Consider the following 22,891-nt stretch of genomic DNA (forward strand, 5'->3'; position numbering starts at 1 on the left):
GGATGACATGGGGGTGAGTAAATTATCAGGAAATTTTTATTTGAAAGTGAACTATTCCTTTAAAAAAGGACATCAAAACCACCAACTTCTGTAAAAGTAATACCCATTCACTATATTCCATGTCTTTTCATGTCATACAAGAGCTTTGTGTGAGCAACAATTCACCCTCTCATCCCCCTCTGTAGCTCTGAAATGTCATTTGGACTTCTGCATATTAAATCTTTTGTGAACCTGATATGGGTACATAACAAAACCACTGCCATTTGTTGTCACTGGTGCAAAACCAGGCATGACAGGTCACACATCTTGACGTCTAAAGTTTGGGGTACAGTTTGAGAGCTTCTCTGTACAGTGAATATCATTTCAATTTTAAATTTTGTTATGTTTCTCACACCTGTTGTATGACTATTTATAGTACATAATGTGTATTATAATATGTAAATAACTAATTTAAATAATAATAGGTTATTATTATATAAAATCACATAATGGCTTACAATACAATGTCATTTTGTCTCTTCTTATGCATATATAGGAATTCCCATAACTCAATTATTCAATTCCAATTATTAATTTTCAGAGTGCTTTGTGAGCAAAACTGCTCCTGATGAAATATTGCCAACCCATACAGCATTTGTAACATAGCCTATATTTCCCTCAAGCCACTAAACAGTTAAAACAATAGAATCAAAGCACCATTTCCGTTTCAAGTAAGTTTTGAGTCGAATGGAGTTACTAGGAACACACATTGGTCATTTTATGAAGACACTCTTATTGCAGCAACAGTTCGTGATCTGATTCATCCACTCAGAAGGAACCGAAGCTCAGAGGGGGAACTGACAGCACAGGAGGAGGACTACACGAACACATCCACTCTTTAAGGAACACCTATAACAGCTTCTATCGGGAATATAAATAACACCAGGCGTTGTATTGTTGTCAGGAATTATCTCTTACTTTGTGACCCGTTCCCGTTGATAACGCGCGGTGAAAGTGAATGGATACAAAGTTTTCTCTCGAGGAAGTTTTTAGCCGACTGGCTAACCAGCCATGAGAAATGAAAACTTCGGGTCCACAACAGAGTTACAGACTCAGTATTTACTCTAAATGATCTCTCTTGAGAACATTCATTTCGCTTTTTTTTAGTTGAGTCGAGCATATGTGTTGTGAAACGGCGGACAAGTTTGCGTAAGTAAGTTGATATTTCTTCATAACAAAAGATCTGAACTGGCTTACATGAACGAGCTCTGGTCGCTGATTTTAATTATTTTTTATTTAGTTGAATTTAATATTATTGTAAAAATTATTTGTTGTTTTATTTTCATTCGTTTAATTTTAAAACTTTTATTTTAATTAATTTTCATGTATTTTTTTATATTTTATTTTTCGTGCCTGATTTCAGAGCCTTTAATAATAAATACACATTTCCTTTGTTTAATTGTTTTAATCAAGTTTCCTTATAGACACCTTTTATTTACATTTATGCCGAAGTCTACCTTTCAAGTAAATATGCTAATCAAAAATTAATGTATTCATATTGGATAAAGTCTGTAAAGTCTGCTTTTCTCATTTCGCCTTTGGCTGAAGATGTCTGTAGTATTGACACCATAGTTGAGTTATTTATGAACTTCTATAACTCAGTGAGCTGGGCAGTATTTGACAGAATGTTTTGTCATATATAGACATGATTATGTTTAGTTTTGACAGTGAACTCAATCACTTTCCCACCCTCTTAATCAACCCCACCCAGAAGCATGTCCCCTCATGCACAAACACCTGGGGTGGGTGGATCACCTGTCAAACGTAATATTATAGTTTATTTATGTCTTGATTGTCGACCATTTGAGGACTGGTGTAATACTAGTGTCTGGTTGATTCTGGCATTGTAGGGGTGTTTTGTGTATGTCTGCGGTTGCTGATGACTCTTTTGATCACCAAACCCCAAACGCAGAGCTTTGTCGGCGTGCGGTGGCATATCTGGAAGCAGGTGGCTTTGAGAAAAGAGAGAGAGGATTTATTACGCCTCTCAGGTTGTGGGTTTGGTGCTGGGAATGTCATGAGAAGTTCCTTCTCTCATGCATTTGGGAAGTTTAAGTCAGTTTAATTGGAGTTAGACGGTTTTCTGCAGATCCTGAAAGTTGTAATTAACCGCTGATCTTGCCCGTCCAAACCTACGCAGACCATTTCAGACTATGCGTCTATGACCTTTACTGTGTTAAAGGGTTAGTTCACCCAAAAATGAAAATTATGCCAGAATTTACTCACCCTCAAGCCATCCTAGGTGTATATGACTTTCTTCTTTCAGTCAAACACAATCGGAGTTATATTAAAAAATATTCTGGCTCTTCCAAGCTTTATAATAGGAGTGAATAGTAACCGATATTTTGAAGCCCAAAAAAGCCCATCCATCCATCATAAAAGTAATCCATACGGCTCCAGGGGGTTAATAAAAGCCTTCTGAAGTGAACAAATAAGTTACAAATATGGATATTTTTCTTACAAAAACACATCGCTTTGCTTCAGAAGGCCTTTATTAACCCCCTGGAGCCGTATGGATTACTTTTATGATGGATGGATGTGCTTTTTTGGGCTTCAAAATATTGGTTCACTCCCATTATAAAGCTTGAAAGAGGCAGAATATTTTTTAATATAACTCCTGACTGAAAGAAGAAAGTCATATACACTTTGGATGACTTGAGGGTGAGTAAATTATGGGATAATTTTCATTTTTGAGTGAACTAAAGATTAATGCCAGACTCCCTGAGTCACAAAAAAACTAGCATGGAAATACTACACCAGATTAAATTTGTAAAACCATCGTTATGGACATTCTGCTGATCCGATCTTCCTGTGAATCAGGAAACACAGGCCTTCCTGCACACTCTCACAGACACAAGTGGGTCAGTAGATGTGATGATCCTGTAAGGGGGATGGGATCTGGCTCGAATCACGGAGAGATTCCAGTTTGTACGTTTAGATGTAGGTCATCCGGAACAAAGGCATCATTTTCGGGCCCGACTGATCAAATGTGGTCAATATACCGAATTATTATGTCGTTCAATCCCAGTGCCAAGGAATTTCAGCACGTCCTCACTCTTAGCGTAATGTGCAACGTGTCCAAAACACTTTGGCTGCAGATGAGGGCTTGTGTTAGAGCTGCCAGATCCATCCAGGCTACAGTAGACGCAGGAAAGAGGAATTTCAAGTGGCCTCTTTTTGTTGTCAACTTTGTGCATAGACACCAGCGTTTATTAACGTGCATGAAATTGTGCATATTTTCCTCATTGATGTGTTGACTACTCGTTCTTGTGCCACAAAGAAGGCCCTTCTATTATGTGCACATGGATGTGGAAATACTTGGAATGCCTGTCCTTTTCGTGCCTCGGCTGAAAGAAGCTTTTGGAGAGGAGTGAAATTGAATTGCATTATGCTCAAGTGTGTTAATGCATGGCAGTGCTTTGGACGGGCCCAGCTGGAGAGGGTGGGAGTGGGGGGTGGTGGGTGTTCCTGGGGATGGAGGCCTCTACAATGCTTTGTCTTCTCCCATGTTCCTGTCGTTGTCAGTCTCCTCTTTGTTAGGGTTTTTATTTTTGGTTTTGCTGCTGACCTTGACATTGACTATCTTTGGTTTCCTGCATTTATGCAGCATGCAGAAACCATCACCTTTTATGTTTGCAAAATGTGCTTGTCAGTTGAACCCACTTGTGTTTTTTTTCTATTGCAGTCCTGAAAGTGAAGGAAGAATGGCAGAGGAACTGAAGACATAGCTGTCCTACAGAGGTTCATTGGTGAACTTTATTAACCTATTTGCACCGCAAAGGAAGGGTTTCTTCCTTGATAGTCTTGCTGTTGCAATGCCAGACAGTCCTGCATTGTGACGACATCCTCGTCGTCATGCTGGCTCCTGGAGTGGACCATAAAAAAAGAGTCACAGGAGGACCTGGAGGGAAGCCGGCGACGACAGCGGCGGCATGGCCACTCTCGCGAGAACCTGGCGTAAACATCAAGCAGAAAATTTCCCAATGGGAAGGACTCAGCCAGCAGGAGGATGTCCGGAGTGGGAAAGTTCAGACACAGCGGACTTTTGCTTCTCGTAGGCTTTCAGGGGATCTCCTTGGAAATGGACTTGACAGCAATGATGGCAGGTAATAAAGTGACTGTATCAAAAGCCAAAAGCCTGGGTTTGGATTTCAGAGAAAACCAAATGACTTTTAGACCAGTTACAGGTGAAATCCAGTCTGATTTCCCAAGAAATTACACGCATTTGAATAAATTTGTAACATCAACTCCTGCAACTAAGCCTTTAAGCACTGTAACCCAAGTCCAAGTGACTAAACCGAATGTTAAAAGCAATAATTCTAAGTCAAATCATTTCCCAGATGTCGAAATTACATCTCTACCTCAGTGTGTAGATGATCCAGAGGCGTTGCTGCCTCCAGGGAACTTTTACACCTCCAGGGGTTTCTGGAAACGACTGGAGGCAGATGAATCTTTCTGGGAGAGAGAGAAAGATTCCTCAATGGTGACTAAGTGTCTTGGTGAAATTGGACCTTCTCCCCCCCCACCTAAACCACAGCGTACATTTCAGTACAAGGGTGCGAGCAGTCCTCCCGGCCAGTGGATCCAATTGGAGAACCAGACTCCGTTAGTAGGCAAATCGGATCAAGTCCGGAAGCATGACATCATATTAAAGCCACCCAGCTGTCCACCTCCTCCTTGTCCTGTCAACACTTTCAACGGGTTTTCCAGAAACAGAAAGAACAGGTGAATATTTTTCCCTTTGTGCAGATCACATTACACAGTTAATCCCAAACATAAAAAAAGGAAATGGAGGTTTAATGTGCAGCATCCAACAACTGTATGTACTTTAAACTCAGTTTCATATTCATGAATATATCTTGTCAGATGTTGCATTTAATATATTTTGGTAATCAGTTATTATTAAATATTATAATATTTAGAATATGTTCCAACTTTTTTTCATTGAGGCTTTTATTTTTTTTTATGGAAGGTTGGTTGCAGGGACAGTTTCTTGCATAGTACAAGTATAAAGAGAAGGGAGGGAGACAAAAATGAAATACAGAAAAAGTATAAGATCAAAATCATAACTGAGACCTATTCATTCTGATCTTTCATTTTTATGTGCATCCAAAGTCTCTAACACCATTTATTCTAACTGAGCATAGATTCATATGATGCAGTTTCCACAATTGCACTGGCCCACTCTTTCAATTCTAATTCCAAACAAAGTCTAATTTAGTCTAATAATCATTTTTAAGATTTGGTTTTGGTGTTCGGCCAGAATTTTCAGTTTTAGACAAGTATTTTAATTTTGCTGCACTAGTGCCATCAAATGAGTCATTAAATAACTGGGTTAATAAAAAGGCAAATGCCAGAAACTAGATAATTGAGCACCCCCCTTATGTAATTATATTGTACAAAACAGGTCGATAACCCTTTATAAATAGCGTTTCGCTGGCATTCAAAACCTGTTAAACCTGGTTACAAATGATATATCCTCACGAACAATAGGTGTTGGCCTAAAACCGTCTCATAACGACATGCCTGAGCTTGATTGATAGCTCAAATCATGTGGAATGTTGAAGAGAGGTTATCAGATTAAAAAAAATCCCATAGACTTACATTGAATGTCCCAAGCTAGAATACCTTAGAGGCTTAAAGTGACAGTTCACCTAAAAAATGAAAATTTTGTTAACATTTACTCACCCTTTATGTCTCTTTTTTTTCTGCGTTACACAAAAAAAAATATTTTTAAGAATGTTAGGGTCCAAATAACATTGGACTTTTGTAGTATGGGCCAAAAAAAAGGAAAGTCTGTTCACTCGGCGGCCATATTTGCTCTAGGCAGTTATTTCAGGCATCCAAGGCCAAGTCTTATCTTTTTGAACAGGGAAATCCTGAGGTCAAAAACCTCTTTCCGAGCTCACATTTAAAAAACATATTTGAAATAAGCAACAAAACCTGACATTGACTGTTCGTAAATGTTGTTTCTTATGCTCAAATAGCGTTAAGAAACCTTATATTTCAGGCTGGACCAGCCAATGCGCATGTGCCAGTAATAAGCGCACGTCTCAAGACACTGACAGTTATTGCATTTCGAGCTTCTAATGGAGCTTCTAAAGGCAGCTGCATTGATGCAATGACTCTACCAATTGGCGATTGGCTCTTTTATTTAGAAGGCGGGACTTATTCCGCCATATTGCCCATTGTACTTTCTCCAATTCATAGTAATATGGCCGCACCGTCTTGGTATATATTAAAGCTGCATTTGTCGGCTACATACATCATAAAGGAAGTCTTATTTTAGAACAGTAACCATTATAAAATTGACCGTTATTCCTATTGAAGCGTAACCTGTTGTACTATTTCTTATTGAATTTAGAATGTAGTGCTCAGTTTACTGAAATGAAGCAGCCTCAATGACGTATACGCCCAACAAATGCAACCTCCTGAGACGCAGCCTTCGAAATGAGACGGCTAAAGTCTTTGAAACCACTCAGAACATATTAGCAATTGCATAGCAATTCCATGGCAACCACCGACAACACTCTAGCATTATTCATGTGTAAACACCACTCACAATTTCCTAAGAAAATCTAAAATTCTTCTTCTTGTAATTGTTTATTTCATACTCTTGGACAGCTTTGTGTCAGAGGACAGTGAGGAGAGTTTAGCTGTGAGTGTGTGATAGTTTAGCTGTCTGGCCTCGTCCCCAGCTGTGATGTCAGCTGTTATTTGGCAGAATCGCAGCCCATTGTCCACATTTGGCCTACTTCTGTTTCAGCAAAGACAGTAGAGGTCACGCAAGGGCTTTCTGAACACTCCTATGGTCATGCTGTTGTGTTTACTCCTTCCTCTAATTGTTTTTCTTCTTGATCATTTGGACCCCAATGTCTGTTCCAGCCATATTATATCATATCTATATCATGTCTATAATTTTAACTGTGTTATATGCATTCTAGTGCATTCCTTTTTGGAGACCCAAAACCTCTTGTTATATTACAATACAGGGACTGTTCCTATCACAGACACTCTTGATCCCCTTCTCCACAGGAAGTCGTTTGAGTTTGAAGATGTGGTACGGCTGTCAGCCCAACAGGCCTCTAGAGTGAAGGAGGGCCGCCGTTCGGGTCTTTTCCACGCCCTGTCTGAAGACAGCATCTATGAGGACATCATCTGTAAGTGATTCTGAGAATGCCAAGACACATGTCATTGATCAGATATTACTGTGAAGCATGGTCAAAAAAAATGTCTGCATGGAATGAAACTCTCATCTTGATATATTCCATTTTACTCATACACTATCATTCAAAAGTTTGGGGTCAGAAAGATTGAAATGAAAGCAAGGATCCATTAAACTGATCAAAAGTGTCAGTAAAGACTTTTATAGTGTTACAGAACATTTCTATTTTAAATAAATGTTTCTGGTGTTGATCAAGGAGTACTGAAAAAAATCTATTATGATTTCCACAAAAATATTTTTCAACGGAACAACATTTTTCAACATTGATTATAATAATGAATGCATCAAACCAGCATATTAGAATGATTTCTGAAGGATCATGTGACACTTAAGAAAATTCAGCTTTCCATCACAGGAATAAATTACATTTTAAAAGATATTAAAATAGACAACAGTTTTATTAAATTGTAATAATATTTCACAATATTACTGTTGTTATTGTATTTTTGATCATATAAATGCAGCATTGGTGAGCATAAAAGACTTCTTTAAAAAAAATGTTTTAAAAATCTTACTGACCACAAACTTTAAAATAGTGGTGTACAGTTTATTTTTAGTGGTGCATTAATTATCATGCTGTGGTTTAGTAGACAACTGGCATGAGAAAACCCTCTCAAAATGTTGCAGCTTTAAATTCATTTCCTTGAAAGCATTGACACTACATCCATACATAGTCAGGGGTCTTTTTAGATGGTACATGTTAGTTTAATTTTTAAAAATGCATCCAAAGACAGCTGCATTAGACCATCCAGAAGTTTTTGAAAGCAAGAAGGCTTTCTTAAACACCCCCTAAGAAACAAGCCCTAATTATAGAGGGCTTCCTTAAGACAGACAACCCACCGACTTGTTGATTTTGAAAACATGTTGTTTGGCACATTCCTAATTGTATTGGAGCCAGTGTAGAGAACACTAAATATATTTTTGCATTACTTGCATTTGCATTACATACTCTTTATTTCAGTGGTTCACTTTAGACAATGTACTAACTATAAGTAACTTTGCAACGACATGTCAACTAACTCTCATTAGAGTATTAGTAGACTGTAGTAGCCTGCTAGAAGACTCTGTTAGGTTAGGGTTTGGGTTGACATGTGGTTGCAAAGTTATTTATAGTTAGTAGAATGTATAAAGGGAAATAAAGTGTAACTGTGTCTTATCAACCAATCTTCTACAGCGGATATGCCAAAAGAGAACCCATATGAAGACATCAAGATTTCTCCCATGTGTTTACCTATAAGACGGCCACGAAATTACACAGTTGGACAGAGAGAGAGCCCACACCTCAAGGTGACTGTCATTTTAATTTTGTCATATTTCAGTAAATAGTATGTGCACTACCATTGAAAAGTTTGGGGTCAATTGATGTTCTTTTGAACTTTCTATTCATCAAAGAATCCTGAAAAAAATTTATAAGTTTCCACACACACAAAAAAAAAATATTTAGCACCAAATCCGCATATTTGAATGATTTCTCAAGGATCATGTGACACTGAAGACTGGAGTAATGATGCTGAAAATTCAGCTTTTTCATCACAGGAATAAATTGCATTTTAAAATATATTCAAATAGACAAACGTTCCTTTAAATTGTAATAATATTTCAGAATCTTCCTTTTTTTTTACTGTATTTTTCATCAAATAAATACAGCCTTTTTCTCAAAGCTAATAGACTGAAAGCTTGAAAGGATCTTTAATTAGAAAACCCCTGTTCACTATTTCAACCTAGCAGCCATTTATTCCCACTGTTTATTTCATTAAGAATAAGAAACTTTACATTAAGGCCACTGGCTAATTGTCGAACTAAACTGTGTGTTTTCTAATCCACTTCTTCTCTTGTCTGTGATCTTATGCAGCTCTCACCGAAAACCTTCACACTATTACCTAATGGCGACAGGCTGCATAAAGTGGGACGGGAACGCAAAGAATCCATAACGTCACCTACACGTACATGCGCTACAAACACTCCTAAATCATCAGCAGCCAAACCTGCTACTGCATACAAGACAAACCAACAACCACCGGTAAACCCACATGCATAAACACGTGCCTCAGACGTCATTAAACATTACGCAACATGCCTGTCATCACCTGTTTCTCTGATTGTATGCATGTGAACTTTAACCACTCTTTTACATGACATAATAAATTCTTTAGTGTTTTATAAAGAGAAGAAGGTGCTGCACCCAAACACTGATAATTTTTTGATACATAAATTTTTTTTTGATACAAAAACAACATTTCTCTAGCCTGTTTTGCCCCCAGATCTCAAAATAAAGTAGCAGTGAATATAAGAAGAAAGAGAACCAGACATGAAACATGTATACAAAACATAGTCTGAGAAGAGACGTCAGCTTTGATGCATAAAGAAAGAAAAGGGAAAGAGAGGGAGGAAGTGGTGAGGAGATGGATGGATGGCTTCAGGAAACGCTTCCTTTTTGAGCATGAGAGGTTGAGGATTATCATGAAGTGCCTGTGCATCATACTGGACACTGCTGACTAATCAGCTATATTCAGCTTTGTGCCAGTATGATCTATATTGTTATTTTGGAAAGGCAGAAATCAGCAGGCCGAGGCAGCGTAGATGAAGTTCATGGAGGAATGCTGTTTTAATAATGAGAGTGAGCAGAAAGGGGTGGGTAAGAGCCCTCCTCTATTCAATAGAAATCACTCATTTTAACATCAAACAGCATGTGAGAAATGTGGAAGTTGTTTTGTCAGTTGTCCAGTTCTCCTGTAGGTTGTGTTGAGTGGTTTGCGCAGATATCATCTCATGCGTTCCAAATGAAATATCTGAAGATAATACCAAAAATTTATTTTAGTATTATACTACTTGAATCTGAGATCAATGAACATTCTAAGGTGTGTGTAAAGAGAGTCCACTGGAGGCGAGTGTTGAGAACCCATGTGCAGTATTTATTAAACAGAAACATACAAAGACGTGGCTTGGCATGACTTAAAATAAACTTGAACAGAAACATAAACTCACAAACAGCGGATTACAGGGAACAAAGCTAGACAAGAGAACAGTGAAACAAGAGGACTATTTATACAGAAAGACTAATGACAAACAAGGAACACCTGAGAACACTCAAGACAATGAACCAATCACAAAACGGAGCTGAACCACATGACCAATCAACCAATGACAACATAACACATGAGACTAGGGAAGCACATGACATGATCACATGAGGACAAGGTAATCACATGACAACAGGGAGCACATGGCAAACATAAACAAAGCAATGAAACAAAGCATGAACTTGAAAATAAAACATGAAACATGAACACAAAACCAAAACTATACGTGACAGTGTGTAATTATTTTTAGGCAAACGCACGGCTAAATTAGTTCTAGGCAGGTCTCGACCGCATTACAGTTCCATATCACTTCGCCAAATGATTTCAGTTATTTCAAAGGTCCTTACAGCCTACAACAGCAAAAGAACCAAAACTCACAACGACACTGACCAAGCACATAAATATAGTAAACAATAGGATAAAAATGACAAATTATTTATTTTTTTGCCACAAAATTACGTTTTGTTATGTACGGAAAGCACATTCTCTCTTTCTCCCACTCTCTCTCCCTCTCAAGCACACACACACTCACACAGAAACGTGTCGTCAGCGCTGCTGTGATGATTTTGTCAGTAAAATAGTTTAGCATCTTCAAAGCTACATGACATTTTTTCATTAGTGAGGTAATAACGGTACTGTTCTTGAAGCAGATAAACTTACAGTTTCACTATTAGTAGAGACGCTGCTGCCGAACACTGTTGAAAGACGCACAGACTCGGGTAATTCACACATACTTAATCTCTCTCTCTCTCTCTCTCTCTCTCTCTCTCTCTCTAATAACTGCATTAATAACTGCATTAGTCTGCTATCAATGGCTCAAGCCTCTGTTACTAGCTTTAAAATGACGTTTTGGAATTAGCATCGGAGGTGTGGGATGAGATGCATAAGAAATTAGTCCTACACATTCCGCTTCATGTCGTGGCCGCATTACCACCTCGGGTGTGCATTATTTTCTAATAATTCAACATCCTGTCTTTAATTATTGCTTACTATTAAAGTATTTATTAATATTTTGAATAAGCTTATGTTTTAAATTTTCATTTCATTTGAATTTTATTTAAACTTTTAGTAATTTTGATTTGTTCTTGTCTTTTTTATTAGTTTTTTTTTAATATTTCTATTTAGCTTTATTTTTCAGTTTTATTTTTAATAATTTTAGTACTTCAACTCAAGCATATTTTTTTTCAGTTAGTTGCCAAGGCAAGATTTCTAACATTTCTGTTTAAGTTTTTCATATCATATTTTTATTTTATTTTATTTCAGCTGTTAGCAATTAACGAAAAAAAAATATTTTTAATAGTTTTAGTTCTAGTTAACAATAACAACACTGGTTTGGACACATCAATAACAGCAACCTTCTTTACTTGTCTCTTTCACACACTTTCAAAGCTTTTTTCCTATTTGCCTCCCATCAAATGTCTATTTAAACTATTATAAAACTAAATTCTGTATTTCTTAAACAGCTTCATTCTGAGAGGAACCTACTTCCTGAGTCTGTTTTTTACCCACAGTATTGATTGTTTTAAGTTTAAAGTGATGGCGTTTTTTTATAAAATTAGTATTGATAATGCTATATAATACTATATAACTAAAGCCTTGGTATACTTCGTTTTGCAAAGCATACTTCATTCAACTTGGAGTCTTGGATGCATGCACAGTTTTGAGCAATCTTTCGCCACGAGTTACAACCAATGTAAACATCTTTGTATTCTTTCATGAGGGTACTTTCTAACCTCTTTGCGCAATCTCTCGTTTATCTAGGCCTCTATCGTCGCTATAGCTTGCATGTGTTCCAGTCTGTTCTGTTTATGCAGGTTTTCTTCGACTACCTTGTGAATCGATGCCCCAGGGCACGGTTACCACCTGGTGGATAAACAAATTACTGCAAAAACAATTAAATGCGCATGTGCGACCTGCGCGTACAAAGTACATCTGATGTTTGTTTGGTATACTTTTCTTCTAACTTATAATTGTCAACATTTGTATGCCATGTGCGTCTCACAAATTAAAAAAGTCTAACTTTGACTGGTTGTTAACAAGCTTGAAATTAGAAATTCATGTCATCGTGGTGCTTCAGTTCTTGAACTGAGACAGAAAAGCTTCATGAACTTACATTCAAGTCTTTTTTTTCTTTCTGTGATGAATCAGAGTCATGACTTTTTCAGTTCTATGCTCAATTACATGATCATATTATTCGCTGTTTATACTGGCGTTCTGCTACATAGCAACCTAAAATCATCCTTCCGTGACTCTATTTGAAACTCATGTGGAGGTCAAAGCATTGAGTGGTGCTTAAAAAGGCCTTAACCATCTCCACACATGGTGAGCATTATGTTTTTATCTGGGGGGAAGCACCACCACGCTGTTTCCGCTCATCATGGGCAAATGCCACAACAGTGTGCTGTCTCATTGCTCTCACTCTGTGATGTGGGTAGACCGCTGTGGTCTTCATGGCTATGAATCATAATTAGCATGTCATGTTCTGCTCTGACCAGAAGAGAATAACAGGTCTGACATACACATGTAGACGCAGGCACATCTAGTCACATGATAATGTTTAAGTATCTTGGTTATACTTTTGTATATTGTTTGCATGTGTTTTGTATTTTAAGCATTTATTTGCAGGGCTTCCATTGTAATGTGTAAATGTGTTTAACTACTGTTTAAAAGTTTATGACATTTGTAATGTTGCAAAAGATTTCTATTTCAAATAAATGCTGTTCTTTTTTTTTAAAGAAAGTAATTTGTTTTTTCAACAAAAATGCATTAAATTGGTCAAAAGTAACTAAATACATTTATAATATTACAAAATATTTAAAAATAAATGCTTTAGAATACTGAAAAAAATGTATCCTGATTTCAGCATATATTAAAATATTAAGCAGCACAATGATTTTAAACATTGATAATAATAAGAAATGTTTCTTGAGCAGCAAATTAGCATATTAGAATGATTTCTGAAGGATCATGTGACACCGAATACTAGAGCCGTCACAAGAATAAATGTCGAATATATTAAAATAAAACAATTATTTGAAATTTTAACAATATTTAACAATATTATAGTTCATATTTTTGGTCAAATAAATGCAGCCTTGGTGAGCATAAGAGACTTCTTTCAAAATGTTTTAAAAAGACCCCAAACCTTTGAACGGTAGTGTACAAAGTTTTATTTAACCTGGAATATTGTGAACAAAATCATGAGGAATTATTATTTTTGTGTTTCTCGTGTAGCTCGTAAACAGGATCCAGGAGATTTTTGATGCCAAAAGAGGAAGGAAACGAGTATGGGCAACGGCAACCAGAGGTGAGAGGTTGCATATTTCATATTTACCTGTTTTACCAAGAAAAAAAAAAAGTGTAATCAAGCAGTAAATGTGTTTTATGGCAGATGAATTGAGTGGAACAGAGAGTGACCCCGAGGAGAGCTCTAAAGGTCAGTGTCTCCCTCAGGCCTCGGCACAGAGAACTCTTGTTTATTCGAGTTTAACTTGTATATCAAACCAGCAGGTTTTATAAACCCATCAATGCTGTTTACATTTTTTTCCTCATAGATCGCTCCCAGCGAACAGTGTACGTTCAGTCAACGTTAAAACGACGGCCGGGTTACCGCACTTTAGAGAGGGACTTGATACAACTTCAACAGCAGCAGCTTTTCCAGCAGTTTGTTGTGGTGTCGCTTAGAAAAGTTTCCCCTGGAAACACATACATCCCTGAGATCACGCAACAGTTCCCTACGAAGGTAGAGACCTAATGACAAAATTTTGTAATAGGATGTGTCCGGAAATAATATGAGATGGAGCTTGATTTGAGATTTGATTGATGTATTTAACCATTTTCTTAAGTAATAGTTTTTTTTTATATTATATATGCTTTTTTTATATTTATATATTATAATTAAAATGTATTTTATATATCATATATTATAATAAAATAATTTACATTTAAATGTTAAATAAATGTTAATTATAATGTATAATTATATATAATATATTTATATATATAAATTCAAATTTATTTTATATTATTATAATAAAATTATTTACATTTAAATTTTTAAATAAATATTAATAATATTTATGCAACAAATGTAATATATAAAAATGCAATTATTATATGTTTGATTATATAAAATAATATTTTCTTTATTTTATTTTAGTTTGAGAAGTCTTCTCGTCTGTCTCGTGAGGCTGAAGATAGATTAAGGGCGATTCCCAAGTTTTGTTTTCCTGACTGTAATGACTGGTGTCCCTCCTCGGACCACAGCAGGTAACATGCTGATATTTTTATTTTCAAATTAGTTAGCAGATTATTTTAATTGTTATTTTTGGGCTCCCATTTCCTAAGGTAATTTGTATTATATTTTCACTAATTACACTTTATTATTTGCTTCTCTTTTTGTCTGTTAAATAAAAGATCGCTCATTTTTGAACAACAAAAAGGTTTAGTGTCTTGACTCTGGGTCTGGAGACGGGCACATCAACCTCTTCCCTAATTTTTATTGTTGTTTCTATTTTTCCCCTATATTATAAAATTGGAAACGTAACAACAGTTTTATGTTAGTTGGCTAACTAATTCACCCTTCTAATATGATCTTTGATTATCACCCACAGTGAAACATTTTCTTTTGTCCTGACGGGGGAGGACGGGAGTCGCTTATTTGGATACTGCCGCAAAATCCTGGTGAGTTTGTAATTATATGTGGTCATATTAATTTAACAGAAAAATGTATTTCAATGCCCAAATTCATCATGTCATTCCAAACCTCACATAAATCATCATGCAGGTTTGGTACAACATGAAGGTGAATAAATAATGTGTAATAAGAGTATATTGTGTATTCTCAATGGTAAATATGTACTTGACCTTTGACCTGTGTGTTCTGCAGCCCAGTGGGAAGGGGAAGAGACTGCCTGAAGTTCACTGCATCATCAGCAGACTGGGCTGCTTCAATCTCTTCTCAAAGGTCAGGGGCGTTTCAGAGATCAGATATGAATTTCCTGTTTTATCAGCACTAAACCTTTTAGACAGATGCTGAAGTGTAACTGCCTGAAATGTTTGCGAGTAGATCTTGGAGGAGGTGGAGAGGAGGAGAGAGATTTCTCCTGCTTTAGTTCATCCTTTCATGCACAGCGTCATGGAAGCGCCCTTCCCTGCTCCTGGACGAACCATCACCGTCAAGAGCTTCCTGCCAGGCTCTGGCAATGAGGTAAGGTATTGTTTAACTCTGCTAATGCAGAGAATTTTATACCTTTAGTTTGATTTTTCTCTGAAACATTCTTAGAAAATAGAGATTTTTAAAACTGATTGTATGTATTCTTTACATCTTGACTTTATTACTAGTTATAAATGACAACTTGACCTTTTTTTTTTGTAATTAATTTATTTTTCAATTTATTTTTATTAATTTATTTTACAACATTAAGAAATGGGTGTAACGCCAGTGAAGAAGTATCATTAAAAATGTGTGTTTTTAAGATGGTATCAGCATCATCTCAAAAACATGCCACTGATCAGATGAAAATCAACTAATTCTAACATAATTATGTAAAAAACAACATTTATATTCTATATAATAGTTTTTTCAATGAAAACCTTTCACACAAACATTAAATAATATAACCAATGACATGTTAAAATGAACTTTAACCATATGAACCATATGCATATTTGAACAGCCTCTTTTTACTCTGAACTTTGATCTTCAAAGTAATACAGTTTTTTTATTTATAGTTAAAATTATTTTTTTTTAATTATTTTACAAATAACAAGGGTTTTTAGGCACTTTACACATTCAAATGTTTTTTTTTTTCTTGTAAAAAAATTACTAAAAATTTTGACTCTTTTTCATATTATTTGATAAAATGTTGTTATAGAATTTTGCCTTTTACATAGGGTTTCTTGACCATTTGAAACCTTTTTAATCACTCATATGTCAAGCTACAGGTTTCTCACTATATTTGGAGAATCACCCATGTGTCTCTGTCGTATATGTAGGTTCTGACTCTGTGCAGGCCGGTGGACTCTCGTTTGGAGCACGTGGACTTCGAGAGTTTGCTGACGTGTCTTAGTGTGACCAGACTCCTGCAGGTCTTCGCTTCCCTGCTGCTGGAGAGGAGGGTGATCTTCATCGCAGACAAACTCAGGTACAGACCGCCACCCATGCTGAAACCCAAATATACCATTCTGAACGGCAACTAGAATTAAATTCAAACCTAACTCTCTTTGTCTCTGGCCAGTGTCTTATCCCGATGTGCTCACTCTGCCTTGGCACTACTGTACCCCTTCACGTGGCAGCACACGTTCGTACCAGTGCTCCCTGCCAGCATGCTGGACATATGCTGCTCTCCCACTCCTTTTGTAATGGGGGCGCTGTCTCCATCCCTGCCTGAGGTGCTGGAAATGCCCATTGAGGAGGTCAGTTGCCATATTTAAAGGGAAAATGAAAATCACCCACAAGTTGTTCCAAACCTGTATGAATTTCTTTCTTCTGCTGAAGATATTTTGAAGAATATTGGTAACCAAACAGTTTTTTTTTTTTTCATACTATGGAAGTCAAATGGAGCCCATCAACTGTTTGGTTACCCATATTCTTCAAAATATCTTCTTTTGTGTTCAGCAGAAGAAAGAAATTCATACATTTTTGGGTGATCTATCTCTAAGGTTTTTTTGGCACCAAAAATAGTAAAGATCTTTATGTAAATTATCTGTTTTGACTGGCTATGCTTTTGAGCACTGACTAAGTGTTGATGTGTAAATATCGACGATCGTGGTAATGTGTTCATGGTTGACATCACAACCATTGATTTCTAGCCATTTTCCCAGATTAGTTTCAGTAATTTGACTGGGTTATGAACTTTAGAGTGTTTAATTTCAGAAGAATAAAAACATTTAGTTTTACATGAACTTTCTTACTCATCTGGCCTGTGGAAAACAGTCTGCCCGAAGGGGATTTTATAGGGCGCTGTCATGGATATAAGATGCTTCTAAACAACAGAGGAGAGCTCTGAGATTTGATTATGACCACGACCGGAGTTTAATTTAATAACAGTCATGCCTTGAATTGTTTCCATTGTTTAACAGCTTGAAATTCCCCATGCCGGCAATAAAGTACTATTTGACGGAGGTATAATGTATTAAATCATATCTATAAGATAGTCCAAGTTTAGTCTACTCTTTGACTTGGCGACAAAGCAGTACTTGTTTCGCATTTGAGGTGCTATAATAAGTGTTATAAATAAAAATATTCTTAACATCAAAACTTTTTAGTGAACACAAGATTGCATTTGTCTTGCTTAAAGAACCTGATGAACTTTGGAAAACTATACAAACTTGCAGTATGAGGTTCCTGTCTGGTCCATCTAGTGACTTTTATGTAATTGTATCCATAGGATATTTTTTCTTATGCTTTCTGTTTTGAAAGAGCATTAGAGACACATACGTTTGTACAAATGGGTTCTTGCATTCTGTTATCATTCTGACTTTCCATCCTTCTTTTTTCTTTTTTTGTGTCATTCTTTCAGGTGCTTATTGTGGATTTGTGTGCGGACAAGTTTGTCGTTCAGGTGTGTATGCAGGGTTTAGTTTTCTAATAATACAAGGGTGTGCCCTTTTGAAAGTGAGTTTGTGAGGGTGTGCTCTGAAACTCAAGTCAGGGCCTGAGTAGCTGAACTTTATTGTCAGTCAGAAACATAAATGTGACAGTTTTAAGTGATCTTCTTGTCCATATTTTTCTGTTAATGAATTTATTTTTCCCTCATACACTACCATTCAAAAGTTTGGAATTGATAAGATTTTTTGTTTTTGAAAGAAGTCTCTTTTGCTCACCAAGGCTGCATTTGAAAAAACTACAGTAATACTGTAAATATTATTACATTTTTAAATAACCCCCGATTTCCCCTGGCAAGTAAACATATTAACCTGCATTCTGTGAAAATATGAGTGTGTGAGTTTCCCTCTGACCTGTTTTTAATGCTTTATTTAACATCACAACCAACAAAAAAATATGAAATACTCAGAGTCCGATACATGAATGATTATGCTTTGATTATGTTTTTTGGTCATAACCAGGAAATAGCCTAATTTATCAATAAAGTCTTGTAAATGCAGTTTACTTTTAAAAAAAAATCTTACTGATCCCAAACTTTTCAACGGTGGTGTACTGTACATCGGACACAGATCATATCTATACTGTTGCATGCATGGAAACAACAGACATGCTTGATTAATTATTATTCATATTTTTTGGCTTTTAATTTGCACTTTCAGTTTCTAATTGCTGACAAATCGTTTTGTGAAATGCAGTCATGAGTGTCTCGTCCATCTGGTCTCTATATCAATATTTGTTTCTTTCCTAAATTTGCTCTTACATTTATCATTCCCTCCCCTCTGTTGTTCTAGCTTGGAGATGAGGACTGTATCTTACCAAGAAAGCTGCAGGCAGCGCTTCAGGAGATACTGGAGAACAGGGAGGAGATACTAGAACAAAACACAAGGGACAGGAAAGGAGGTTAGACTCATCACGCGTGCCGTTGTTCCCTTCACAGCCGAACCCACAGCGTCTGACACAAAAGTTCAATTTTAAACTGGTTTCACTCATGTGATTGAAGGTTTGGTCTATTGTCTTATTGTGTCAAATTAGCTGTTCACCTTTTGAAATCTATTGTCTGTTTATTCATGATGTGATGAGTAACCAACCGTTAAACAAGGCCAGTGAGGTCAGGAACATAACGACAATTTTTGTTAAGCTGGCCCAACGGTAAATGGTTATATGGGCTGGTTATACTAAATGTTAAAGGACCAATGCAATGCTTGATGAGCACAGTTTTCTTTCCTGTGTTGACATATTTCCTATTAAAACAAGAAGTTTTAGGTCTCTTTTTGTTAAATAGCCAATCATTTTAGACATTCTCATTCTAGAGAGCATTTGATCGAAAAACATTTGAATATGAACCAAAAATCCATTCTCAATATTTTAGTTTGTTTTCATAGAAGGTATACAATTCAAATCTGCTAAAAATTATTTTTAGAAGTACATTAGCATATAAATGGCCTCAAAGCTAATAGAGATGGGAAAAAAAGCCTCAAAAGCTAAATTTTGGGCTCTTTAAGTGTATGTTTAAAGATCTGTTTTCACTATGTTTTTGTACATTTTCAACTTTCTCTAGTATGTAATGTTGCTGTTTGAGCATGAAAAATGTCTGCAAAGTTACAAAGCACAAAGTCACTCCAAAGGGAGTTATTCTCTATATCATTAAGCACTTTTTGCACAAACACCTTGTTTGTAGTTTTGAGTTTTCTTCTGGGAACAAACACAATATTGCTCATTTAAATAATTCCCGCCCAAGGCATACACAAAAAAGTGGCATGGCCTGGTTGACTTGTGTTAGTAGTGTGTTGAAACTCACAGTTATGGTAAGGCGTGTGACATTTCTAAAAACACGCTGGTAGCGGTTCACCAATCACAACACATTGGTCCAGCTGACTAATCAAGTCAAGTCATCTTCGTTTAGGCTATATAGCACTTTTTACAATACAGATTGTTTCAAAGCAGCTTCACAGTGATAATAGAAAAATGAATGGACAGAGATCGTTTTGGCTTTACAGCAGCTCTAGGAAAAAGTTATTATCAAGCTAAAGTAAGTTTTTGATTGAATCACTTCCGTTGTAAAAATCGGTAATTATTATCTTAGGGGCCGCTTAAATGACACCTTGTTAACTGAAAACAGAAGACTTTTAATGCATTATTGCTGTTCATTTACGTGTTTAGTCTATAGGTATGCACGTGTGAATGTGTATGTGCTCAGACGCTTAGTCTTTTTTACAAAGTGACATTGCCAAATTACTTGTCTGGCCTGCATAATACAGAATTACTAGTGGTTTCCACGGATCCATGCGAATTGGAATCATTTTGATAACGTTTTATCTATACATAGGGAAACGGAAAGGAGGCCTTAGCAGGGGATAGTTTAGTTGACACTTCAGGGCTGCGTTGTCATCGTGTCTAGGTGCAGGTCCTTCATCTCATCTAAATACGTCCTGGATCTGGCAGACTACGGTAAACCTCGGAATAAACAAAGAGAGACTAATATTAGCGAATACGGCATTCTGCTTATGATGTAGTGAGTACATCAGGTGTTATGGGAAGTGTTCCCGGTTCCGGCTGACCTAATTTATGCAGCCTAACAATTTACATGATTTTAATTTTAGAAGTAGATAATGTGTTATGTGTATGCCAGGTTAAAGAGATGTGTTTTTAGTCTAGATTTAAACTGACAGAGTGTGTCTGCTTCCCGAACAATGCTAGGAAGACTCCTCCAAAGATTAGGAGCTAAAAAGGAAAAGGATCTACCGCCTGCGGTTGATTTTGATTTTCTAATTATTATAAACTGGCCAGAATTTTGAGATCACAATAGACGTGTAGGACTATAATGTGTTAAGAGCTCGCTCAAGTACTGAGGAGCTAAACCATTTAGTGCTTTTTAAGTAATTAGCAAGATATTAAAATTTATATTATTTTTAATAGGGAGCCAATGCAGTGTTGACAGAACCAGGCTAATATGGTCACTTCCAGGTTCAAGTATTAACTTTAGCTGCTGCGTTTTGGACCAGCTGGAGTTTGTTTATTAGGCGTGCGGGGCAACCTCCCAGTAAAGCATTATAATAATCCAGCCTTGAGGTCATGAATGCATGAACTAAATGAATCAGAGCACATTGTGCTTTTCGAAAGGAGGGGTTTCATAGAGACAGGAACTAAAGAGGGCTGCGTTTCCCAAAAGCATCGTAAGCCTACGTAGATCGTAGAACCATTGCTACCAACAGTCTCTACTATAAACTTAGATGAGAAACGCAGCCCAGATCATTACAGACTGGGAAGAGAGGTGCTGCAACATTGCAAAATATGTAAAAAAATAATGTTTTTTTTTTTTTTTGAACATTCAAGCATGAAAACATATTCTAGTAGAGCCCAAAAACAAAATCAAGACTTTGATTATATAATAGTTCCCTTTTAATTGTTTTTTTACACTATACATTATCAGTGTGTTACATTGTGGTTTTATTCTCCTTACAGACAAGTCGGACCTGAGCACTTTGGTGTCAGAGGCGTTCGTGTGGTTCTTTGTTGAGCTGGTTGGACATTATTCTCTCAACATGAGTGACGTAGAACCCGGTGGGACCCGAGAGCTGCAGAGAGACGCTTTTAGGAAATCTCATCCTTCTCGAGGAGTGCGGCAGTTTCTTCAGCTCTTCATGGACACGCAGATGTTCGCCGGTTTCATTCATGACCGAGAGCTCAGAAAGGGAGGTGTTAAAGGTGAGAGAAGGGATATTCCTGGTTAAAGTCATCATTTTTAGGATGAACTGTTCCTTTTAAATAAGAGGGGAATGTGTCGTTGTCGTTTAACAGGGTTGTTTGAAGTGAGAGCTGCAGATTATCTGGATTCATATCCTGAACCTGAACCAAGTGGAGTCAATAAATTTCTCAAGGGGCTTGGTAAATCTTTTTCTGCTTTTGCATTTGTCTTGAATGAAAAGATAAAGAAGGAGAATGATTTATTTTTGTTGTTTTACTCACAAAAATGTTTGTTTGCAGGGAATAAAATGAAATTCTTACAGAAGAAATAAAGAACTGTGTCAGACGCCAAGTATGAGTGGCCACAGCTTTTTTCAGAAGCATGTGATGACTCAACCAGCATGTCAGTTCCTCTCCTGTAGCGAACACTCGAGGGCGGAGATGAGGTCAAGACCAGAATCAGCTTGCTCTGCCATAAAAACTCTGCCCTGTCACAAAAGAGGAAAAGGCTGGAAATGAGTTTATAAGCACAAGGAACAAAGACGACTGAATTAGAACAAAGAGGAAAGGGAGGAGTCTGTCATGTTATTGTAATTTTGATAAATAAGGAAAAAAACTGACTATGAATGCATAATAACAAGGTTTGGGTTAATGGCCATTTGAGATGTCTTACATGATTTTGTCTTTAATGTATTTTTTATTAAACCAGACAATTAGGTAAGCTTATGTTTTAACCTTAAACCTTTTCCAACTGGAATTTTTTTTTTTTTTTTTTTTTTTTTTTTAAGTTTAAAAGAAAATATGATGAAGGATGGCTTCTATTCCCATTTAATAATTAATTTATGGTTCTTCATATGCACAGAAATCGCTTTTCAAGTTATATGTCAAACATTTATTTTTTTTGCCACATATGCTCTTTGTGAAATATCAATGCCAATGTTTGATTTCAGAGGATTTTACATTTTGTACAGTTTGTTTTTTGTAGACAAACAAGACTTTTTGTAACATTTGAAAATAAAAACAACTTTCAGATGCAGAGGTGGACAGGCAGTGTGAATCAAACAATGTGATCTTGTTGTGGAAATTAGAAATTTGAATGAATGTCTGTCAAATGAGAATGTCCAGAATCCATAGGTTTAAAATATATGGGATACTTAAAATGAAAGGAGTGTATTATTAAAAATAACAGTTATGTGAATTTGGGGGCTACTTTGAAGAAGCTAAAATAGCTTTAATATAGTTTTGGTCATTTGT

The 22,891-nt window shown here is 36.4% G+C and overlaps 1 protein-coding gene across 1 annotated transcript; it reads left to right on the forward strand.

Moving 5' to 3' along the window:
• The first annotated feature begins 765 nt into the window (after window positions 1–765).
• Window positions 766–22,673, forward strand: dennd2c (DENN/MADD domain containing 2C). The gene is given in 20 exon segments (XM_051902503.1): window positions 766–1,188; window positions 3,725–4,139; window positions 4,141–4,764; window positions 7,075–7,199; window positions 8,439–8,551; window positions 9,117–9,284; window positions 13,579–13,651; window positions 13,736–13,780; window positions 13,899–14,086; window positions 14,504–14,613; window positions 14,958–15,027; window positions 15,233–15,310; window positions 15,413–15,553; window positions 16,342–16,490; window positions 16,584–16,761; window positions 17,868–17,909; window positions 18,745–18,853; window positions 21,416–21,658; window positions 21,752–21,838; window positions 21,938–22,673. Coding segments are annotated over 19 exon segments (2,820 nt in total). The 5' UTR covers window positions 766–1,188; window positions 3,725–3,894; the 3' UTR covers window positions 21,970–22,673.
• The last annotated feature ends 218 nt before the right edge of the window (window positions 22,674–22,891 follow it).

This window comes from Ctenopharyngodon idella, chromosome 8 (assembly GCF_019924925.1).
Source record: "Ctenopharyngodon idella isolate HZGC_01 chromosome 8, HZGC01, whole genome shotgun sequence".
NCBI lineage: Eukaryota > Metazoa > Chordata > Actinopteri > Cypriniformes > Xenocyprididae > Ctenopharyngodon > Ctenopharyngodon idella.